The 9546-nt window shown below is 51.2% G+C and overlaps 1 protein-coding gene across 1 annotated transcript in view; it reads right to left on the bottom strand.

Moving 5' to 3' along the window:
* Positions 1–4944: 4944 nt before the first annotated feature.
* IVL (involucrin) overlaps positions 4945–9546 on the bottom strand; it is a 17454-nt gene continuing 12852 nt past the window's right edge. The window contains exon 3 of the mRNA XM_019627309.1: positions 4945–6859. Coding sequence (XP_019482854.1) covers positions 6493–6859 — 367 coding nt within the window. The 3' untranslated portion in view covers positions 4945–6492. The remainder of the gene's footprint in view (positions 6860–9546) is intronic.

Consider the following 9546-nt stretch of genomic DNA (forward strand, 5'->3'; position numbering starts at 1 on the left):
GCATGAACACAATTCCTGGATTCAGACATCTGGGTTTGAATCTCAGGGACTAGCTGCGTGACCTTGTCCTCTCTTAACCTCAGTCTCCTTGTGTCTGAGGCAAGGAGGAAAATTGCACTTGCATCACCGCGTTGTTGTGCTGGGAAGATGAGATCATGCATGTAAAGCCGTTCACACCATGAGTGACCTATGGCCCATGCCCAATAAATGGTGACGGTTATTGTTAATAGTGTCATCTGTGTATTGTCTCACACCTCTGCTCACTCTGAATCCTGCAGGGCACAAACTACCTGATTCATGACCACTTTCTTGGAGATGTCTCCCATGGAGCCTGGACACCACCACCCAAGCTTGGCTGTTTGGAACGTCCTTGGGTGGAGCCTTTCTCTCTCGGTCCTGCACTTCTGCATCCTGACACTAGAGGGCAGCAAGAGGCCACAGACACTTGGAAGACCTACAGGCCCTGGCGAATGCTCTTCCTGCTGGTGGGTCTGGACAGCAGGGTGCCACCCAGTGTAGAGTCTTCTTGCTGGAATGGTCCTCTCGTTCCTTCCTGCTAGGAAAATTCCCAAATCACAGAAGCCAAGACCCAATCACTGCAGCCGTTTGGGAATTCTTCTTCACTCCCCAACAGTTGGCTTTCGCTGATTGGTTAATCAGAATCAGTCAGGATTGCCTGGTGCGTTTCATGTGCTTAAACGGTTCTTTAATACGTTTCAAATTTTTAGGATTAAACGTTCAAGAATGTAAGCCGCTTCGGGCAATGCCTGGCACATAAGAAAGAAGTCCAGCCTACTGTAATGGGCGGATTAGGGAAGTGAATAAAACGCAACAAGGAAACCAAAGGGAGTTTTTTTTTTTTTAAGATTAAAAAAAAATTTTTATTGGGGAATTGGGGGGATGGGAACAGACAAGTTGCTGTCGTTTTGTTCTTCAGTCTAGTTGTGGAGGACGTTGCTTCACTGGCCCAAGTTGGCACCATCATTGCACTCTTCCNGCCAGCCTCTCAGATCAGAGAGGATTCATGCCTACCAGCTGTCCCCTTCCTGACTCTTAGGAAGCCCCAGCTGTGAGCAGTAAGTCACCTCAGCCACCTGGCTTTTCCATGGAGAACCAGTGGTTTCACCGTCATGACAGGGATGTCCTGGGAGACTTGATACCCCAGGGGACTAAGGGTTAACTTTGGCCTGCATGGCCCCAAGATGGGGAATGAGGTCCCTAAAAGGTCAGGGCTCCACAGTGACCTGCCTCCAGGCTCCTGGTCTCCACGGGTGATCTCAACCCTGGGCTCCCCATCACCCCCTTCAAAGAGACGGCTTGCAAACCTGTCTTTCCAGCCCAGGCCTCTCCCTGGTGCTTCAACTTCCTGGGGCAACCAGTTGCCCCCTCAATATCTCCATCCAGATGCCTCAAAGGCACGTTGATCTCAGTGTGCCCAGCACCAAACTTCCCACCCCTCCCGCTGCTTACGCCCCATTTCAGCGAACGGCGACACCACCTGAAACCGACCGACCCAGCAGATCCCACCAGAAATCCGGCACCACCTCAAACTGCACCACACCACGTCCCATGTCCCACCGATCTCTCACTTAGCTGTGTGGTGTACACACACATGGCGTATGAGACATGAGCAAGTCCCCAGCCTGGTCTGGCCTTCATCAGCTCTCACCGTGACCATGGAGGAGATCTCCTCACCCAGTTCCCCGCCTGCAGCCTCTCTAGCTGCAAACCATCTTCTAGACAGAAGCCCACAGGATCGTTTTGAAAGGCTAATGTAAGAGAATTGCTTATTTTTAGGAAATATACACAGAAGTATTTAGGGGCAAAGGAATATCACGTATGCAATATGCTCTCAAAATGTTCAGGAAAAAAAATAAAACATAGATAAATAGATACAGATATATAGACATATATGTATGTATACATATATAGATACAAATATATAGAAATATGTATATATATATATGTCCATGCAAATGTACATAAACATACCTACATATATAATATGTACAATCTGTATATAGATATACTCTGGCTTTATATATATATATATACACACACATGTACATATATCTATATATTTNAGGGAACAGGCGTGGAAATGAAGGGTGATCAGAAAGGGTGTCCAGACATGCTCCCAAGTTGCCATGAAGCCGACAGGCGACGTAGGTACATGTCAGGAAGATGATTAGACAGTTTAGAAGCAGATCCTTGTCTGAGGTGGAAACTGCAGCTGCTAATTAGTGAGACGGAGAGATGGAGGGAGCTACCATCCTGGGACTGCCTTGTTCCAAGCAGTGAGACTGTGTCCCGAAGCTGGGTGAGTGGTGACTTCGGCTGACGGCTGGCCGTCTGAGAGAGGGTGTGGGCTTCCTGCTCTGTTTTCCCTGGGAGTTTGGCCTCTGGTCACATGTCCAGGCTTATTTCTACTTACACTTCTTGCATGCTGGTGGAGGCTGGCAAACCTGCTTGGTTTGCTGAGCTGGGGGGCAGCACTGCTTGGGTGGGGGGCAGCACTGCTGAGGTGGGGGGCAGCATTGCTGAGGCTTCTGTGGACGCATTTTGGCGGGACGTGCAACTGGAAGCAGAAAAACACAGAAGTGAGGAGCCCTGAAGCCATAGGGGGGCTCTGGGCCCAGGTGAGCTCTGCCACGTTCACGTCCTGCTCTGTTTTTACCTTGCCCCCCGGTCACTTTGCTAATCGAAGGTAGGTGTGCATGTGTGTGTGTGTAAGTGTGTGTGTGGGCATAAACTGTAGCTCAATGTTTGTAAACCATTTTAACTCTTTCCGAGACAAAGGAATAGAAAAGCAAGGGAGGAAGGAAGGAAGGAAGGAAGGAAAGAAGGAAGGAAGGAAGGGAGGAAGGAAGGAAGGGAGGAAGGGAGGGAGGAAGGAAGGAAGAAAGGAAGAAAGGGAGGAAGGAAAGAAGGAAGGAAGGAAGGAAGGAAGGAATGAAGGGAGGAAGGGAGGGAGGGAGAGAGGGAGGGAGGGAGGGAGGAAGGGAGGAAGGAAGGAAGGAAGGAAGGAAGGGAGGGAGGGAGGTGAGGAGAATAGAGAGGGGGTGGAAGAAAAGAAACACATAAGAGGGAGGGAGGTGGGGAGGGTAAGAAGGAAAGACAGGGAGAAAGAGAACCAAAGTCACATACTGTGGTGACCAAGCCCATGGAGTCTGGGACAGCAGCACCTGGGACTGAGTCCCGGTCAAAACATTAACCAGCTGTGACTCTGGGCGACGTCCTTGACTTTCTGCACTCACTTCCCTTCGGGTTATTGTCAGGATTCAATGAATATATCAAAATACATGCCTCCAAATATACCTGCATACTAAATGTACATACACGCGTGTGTGTGTGTGTACACACTCAGGGCCTAGCGCACCATGGGCGCCATTTCGATGTAGTAAATACATTTCTGAAAATCGTAAAAGGATGCCAAGGAGCATCTTGTGGAAAAGGGAGACCTGGAGATGAAACGGACCTCTTGGTTCGATTCTTAATGACATTGAGGAAAGCACAGCTCAGAGAGGGAAGTGACTGTTCTCCAGCCACCTGGCACAGGTGGGTGGAAACCGTGGCCCCTGACTCCCAGAGCAGGCCCTTGCCACTGTGCCACTTCGCCTTGTCCCTGCCGCTCCCCGCTCCCTGAGGCAGGCTGCCCTCTTTCCTGTCTTTCCCTTAAAGGGCAGCTCTGAGGCTCTCTCCGCCCCATAGCTGGTGCCCCCTTCTCCTCAGCACCCACAGCACGCCAGCAGGAGCCTCAGGACTCTGGCCTCTTAGTGTCCTGACACTAGTGAAATGACACCCCCCCATTTCAGCCCACCTTCCCATACCCCTCCCTGGACTTACAGACTAAGGTAGGTTGGTCCCAAATGATACGGAAGCGAGAGCTGCCCAAACCACCCGGAGCCCAGGCCTCAGCTCCCGGCGATGTGGAGCAAGGCAGAGAGGGGAGACGCCACTGCGTCACACTTACCCAAGGTCACCGGCGACTGAAGGCTGAAGCAAGGAGCTGCCACAGGGTTTGGGATGCTTCAGGACTGCCCACCTTTTATAGATCTCATCCCTGCCCGAGGTCACGAGCTGACCTAGGGTTGGGGTGTCCTAATTAGGCCCTAGTCACAGTAGGATCCACCTGTCCTTCCTCAAATTTTAGGTTTTAGTCACCCCCCGGGGCTGGCAGCCACCCGTTTGGCATGGCGGGTCTGGCCCTGGCCCCTCCTCCCCATCGCTTTACGAGGCCTGGCTGCCTTGGATTTCCAAACCCACTCGTGACTTTTGACTTAGAACCTTGGCATCCGGGATGGTGCCCAACGTGCATTCAGGGCAGTGCTGGGTGTGGGGGGTGTGAGGGCACGTCCTGGGTGGCAGACGGAAGGGGGTGGGCCGGGTGGGGTGCGCAGAGAGCATTGTTGGAAGGGAAACTTAACCACTGAGGGGCTGAAGGGCTCTCTTGGAAGCTCATTAAACTCAGCAGTTATGACTTGGACTTAAGCGAGGCCCTGCGCCATGTTCAGCCTGTTCCCGTGGGAAGCAGCTTTGGTTTTTCTGCCATTGTTATTTAAACAATAAATGAGAGCTGCAGCCCTCTGTCCTGCCTGCTCTGGAGAAAACCATTAGGCGCCGTCGAAAGAAGCTGGGTGGCTACAGTAGACGGCACTTATCTCTCCATCTCTTTACCTATGTATAGGTCACCTGGACTCCAACGTTTCTGGAGAAACGATTATCATAAGTGGAAAGGGCGGAGGAACTCAGAAGCTCTGAAGGAGTCACCTGGGCTGGGCCCTGGATTCTGAGTGCTGCCATACCCCGTCCTGAATCTGTTCCTCCACATCTGTTCGAGATTCCAGGACACGGAGGGATGGCTCCCACTTAGANTTGAGCTGTTGTTCAGCATCTTAGCTGTAGAGGGCAGTGTCACTGGCCCTCATATGTGGGATCCGAACCGGGGCCCTCTGGCGTCTCAAGCCAGTTCTTAACCATTGCGCCACTCAGCTGGCCCCCAAAGGGTGCTTTTGAAACCCTCGGTAAGATGGGTGGATTGGAGGGCACATTGACAGCGGGTGAGGGAAACCAGCTTGAAGCCCGTTGCAATAGTTTGGGTGAGAAATGACCTCAGTCTAGGATTGGGAGGGGTGGGCAGGGACAGCAGGGACTTGATCATGGTAGGGGGTAGGGACGAAGGGAGGAGGAGTGAGGGATGATGAGCACATCCCTGGCTTAGGTGAACGGCCAGGTGGTGGCATTGTGACCAGGAGAGAGGACACCTAAGGAGGAAAGATAGTGAGTGTTGCTGGAGGTGGTGGGAGGAGGGAGGCTAAGTGCCATTCAGACCTACTGGCTTTGGGGGCCCGGAAGTCTCAATAGCAATGTCCCTGGCATGTGCTCATGCCTGTGGTAAAATAGCTTTGGGGACCTTGAGACAACCTGCCTGAGATGATGTGGGTAAATGGTTGAAGGCAGGTGATCCCCAGGAAAGAGAGAGCCCACATCCTGAAGTGATTGATGGCAGTAAAGGCTACAGACACGCCAGGGAGGGGAACGGCTGCAGTGACCTTGGGTCTGCATTTCTCCAGCCGGTTCAGCATTTTGGCCTCCATGACTCCAGCTGGCCCAACCTTTACTACCTTTAGTGACACTGTCACAGTCCCCAGCAGAGGCCACTCCCAGGAGTCTTTCCTCTCCCCACCTTGCCCGATTCTGCTTCTGTTGCTTTCCTAAAGTCTTCCTTAACCAATTAGGCAGTCCAGGAGATTCTTGGAATCCATGAGGACATTCTACAGAGAGTAAACCCAGGAAGGGATCAGACCCAGAGGGAGCCCCCAGGCCCTCTCTGCCCCCTTGGCCATGGGCTAGCGTTGGGCTCGGTGTGTGTGAGAGGCAGTGCTGGACTGGGATGGAGCCCTTTCCCCCCAATCAGGATGGCTTGCCCCCCTTGTGACTGGCAAGTGTTGCTCTCAGGTGCACGATGAAGTTGTTTTGTTTTTGTTCGGTGTTGGTCTGACTTCATTTTTGGAAGCTGTGGACTGTACTGGATGGTTTTGGGAGCAGACTTAAAGAGGGATTGAGATGTCTGTCCCACTTTGGGAGTTAGCCAAGAGAGTCAGTTGCAACCATTGCCTCACTGACAGGTCGTATGGTGAGAGACAGGAGCAAAGACAGAGAGAGCACAGGATCCCAGGGCTTTAGCGTTTATTCTGTATCATTGTACACTCCCAGATTCAGCCGTAACACTGGGCATGAAGTCAGAGTTACTGCAGTAGCTGTCCTCAGGCACAGGCTCTGGGCATCTGAGGTTAGAAGTGGGCTCATCAGGAGCTGGGCAATAACTTCCCCCACCCCCCAGCTCTATCACAAAGTCATGCAGAAGGTCAAGGTCAGGCAGGTTCACAGATGAAGTGGGCCATCCAGGCTGGGCACCTGAGGTAAGCGAGGCCACTGGCTCTCTCTTCACTTTGTAGGAGGGCCTGAGGGCCTCTGGGACACTGGGGGCAGTTACTTATGTTTGGGAGGCCACTGCACCTCCTGCTTCTGCTGCTGCTGCTCTGCGGGGGGCAAGACTTCTCCCTTCAGTGGCTGCGCTGGGTGGGTCTCTTGGACCTGGCCAGGAGCTGGGACAAATTCAGGTGGATCCAGCTTCTCCTCCTGCTGCGCCAGGGGCTCCAGCAGCTGCGTCTCCTTATTCTCCAGCTGCTCACCTCCCTTTGTCAGCTCTCTATCCAGCTGCTGGTCCAAGAGCTTCTTGTCTTCTTGCAGCTGTCCCTTTAGTGGCTGCTCCCTTTGTGTTTTCTCCTCCTCCAGCTGCTGCTCCAAGCTTCCTGCGTCCTGATGGTCCTTATGCTGTTCCTGTTGCTGCTGCTGCACTTCCTGCTCCTGTTGCTCNGGTATCTGCATTAATCTGCATGAAAGGGTATCCCAGAATTATTTGCACTGTTCTTGACACTTTTCTGTAGGTCTGAAATTATGTCCAAATAATTTTTACATAGACACACTTTAAATGTAAATGAGCCCATGCCATTCTCCTACATAGAATTCCTGGAGGGCCCCTCATTCCTGCGACCGACCGACAGGGTAGAGTCTAAATTCTCATATGGTGGCCCCACCCCCTCTCAGATTCATCCCGCCCCTCCCGAGTGTGTGCTGCTGCCCCATCAACAGGGACTTGCTTGTAGTTCCCGGCAGATGTTTGTCATTGCCAAGTCTTAGCTCACGTGGTCTTTCTGACGGGAATGTTCGCTCCCCACCTGCCCCTTTCTGGCTGAGTCAGAGGAAGGAGTCAAACACAAAAAGGTGGATGGAGCTAGCTAAGCTTCCCATTCCTCTGTAAGCTTTTCCCTCTAGATGGTTGTGGTTGGTTCCCCTGTCCCTGAGTGCAGACACAAGGCAGCCTGTGATCTAAGTGGGTTAGAGACAGGGGCAGAGAACTTGAGGATTGTCTTTGGTGAGACCAAAGTCTCCCAATGGGAGACCTGGACCTTTGGTTTTCTCTCTGGTCACTCAGGGAGAGGACAGTTGTCATCTAGCCTGGCCCTGCTCCACTCCTGATTCTCTTAGAGGACACACCTAACCCTCCAGCGAGTCCCCTCTAAATGCATCAGGTAAGTTAAGCTGGAAGCCAGAGGCACCTGTGTGCACACACCTCTGAGTGCAGAGGCGGAGCAGGGGTAAGAGGCAGATAAGGCACAACTTTCCTCTTCCTAGAAGACTTCAAAAAAGTATTTATGAGACCTCCCACTCCCAAAGCAAGGGGACATTCTGCTAAGCTCCAGTGACTGAGGAGGGTGGGGGTGAGGGGGCAGTAGGGGGGCGGGCATCGCCTGCAGAAATCCCAGGTCCATAGGATGCGACCTCTGCAGTCCAGTCTCTGACTCAGGAGGGAGGAACGGAGCTGCAGATCTCTGTTCCCGCAGTAGCATTCCGGAGGGCCACACGGCCTCTTGAAGATGTAGATTTTTGTGAAGATTAAAGGGAAGATATGATAAGTGCTTACAAACCATCTTCTCCCTCCAACTGGAGGGCTTCTCCTTGTCTTTCTATATTGTTCAGAATTGGGGAAATGGACAAATGCATTAAACTAAAACGAACAGAAAAAAACAGAAAGGCTAAGTTGGTCTCCTTATTAAACAGCAGCCATGGAAGAGAAACAANTGATGGTTGCCAGAGGGAGAGGGGGGGAAGGGGACGGATGAAAAAGGGAAAGGGGGGTGGATTAAGACATGCAAACTTCCAATTATAAAATAAGTAAGTCACGGGGATGTAATGTACCCCACAGGGAATAGAGCCAATAATATCATAATAACTATGTACGGTGACAGACAGCTACTAGAGTTAGTGTGGTGACCACATTGTAAGGATATAAATGTTGAATTGCTATGTTGTCCATCTGAAACTAATATAATATTGTATGTCACCTATAATTTAAAATAAATGAAAAAATAAAATAAAAATATAAAAGCCACGTGACAAAACCCATCCTAGGTCACCGAATACCCATTAATAATAAAGCCATATATATTTTTAGAAAAATTGATCTTGAACTAAGAATTCACAAGACGGAGGGATTGAGTGGAGAAAGGGAGGAGTGAAGGGAGCCCTTATGATTCTAAGTGACAAGGATGGGGACGCAGAGGTGAGGGCCGGGAGGAGAGACAGGAAAGATGTATTGTGTTCGCACACGTGTGTCTGGCACAGCAGGACACCCAGGGAGCTGTGCTGGGCCGCGGGCAGCAGCAGAGGAGGGAATGATGAGGGGATGGAGGGAGGGCGATCTCCCCTGGGGGGCCAACTGGAAAAAGCCCAAGCAGCCAAACTCCGGGTCCCTGAGGGCCAGGCCTCCTTCCCAGCAGCAGGGCTCCGTCAGGGAACAGGAAGCATCTAGACTCACAGGTGCTAGAGCTGGAAGGAGCCCAGGACTCAGAAAAAACACTCCCGATTCCTGGTCCAAAGACTGTCAACACTCGGTGACATTCTCAACAAGCCACTAAGAGATGGGAATGTTACCGTATTTATAGGGGTTGGTAGAAGGTTGCTGACTTCTATTTTTCTGGAAGGTCTTACGTTTTTGTTTGCTTTTGGAGACTACACTCTTTCCAGAGCTGTTGGTTTTAAAGTGATCTTTATTTATCAAAGGGATAGTAATGATAAAAGGCCTTTTCCATTACTTGTCAAAATAAAAAGCTGGCCCTCTTTACTGATGGCATTTTTTTTTAAGGTTTTCGTTTTACTGGCGTCTCCAAACCTGGGTACCATTAGGTGTTGTGTCCGGTCTTCTCACTAGCAAGTATGGAAAAGGTGAGGTGGAAAAGGGAAGCGACTTCCGTGAGGTCACGCTTTACGAAATGTCAGAGGGAGAACTTGAACTCTGGATACCTGACTCAAAACTAAAACCAACCCGATCAAACAAACAAACAAACAAACAGATGAAACAGGAATCTAGGCGATGTTAAAATCTTAGCAGGAGTCTCCTTCCCTCCTGCCTGTGGCCTGTTCCCCCACCCCGCCACACACACACACACACACACACACACACACACACACACGCACGCACGC

This window comes from Hipposideros armiger, unplaced genomic scaffold (genome assembly GCF_001890085.2).
Source record: "Hipposideros armiger isolate ML-2016 unplaced genomic scaffold, ASM189008v1 scaffold_729, whole genome shotgun sequence".
NCBI lineage: Eukaryota > Metazoa > Chordata > Mammalia > Chiroptera > Hipposideridae > Hipposideros > Hipposideros armiger.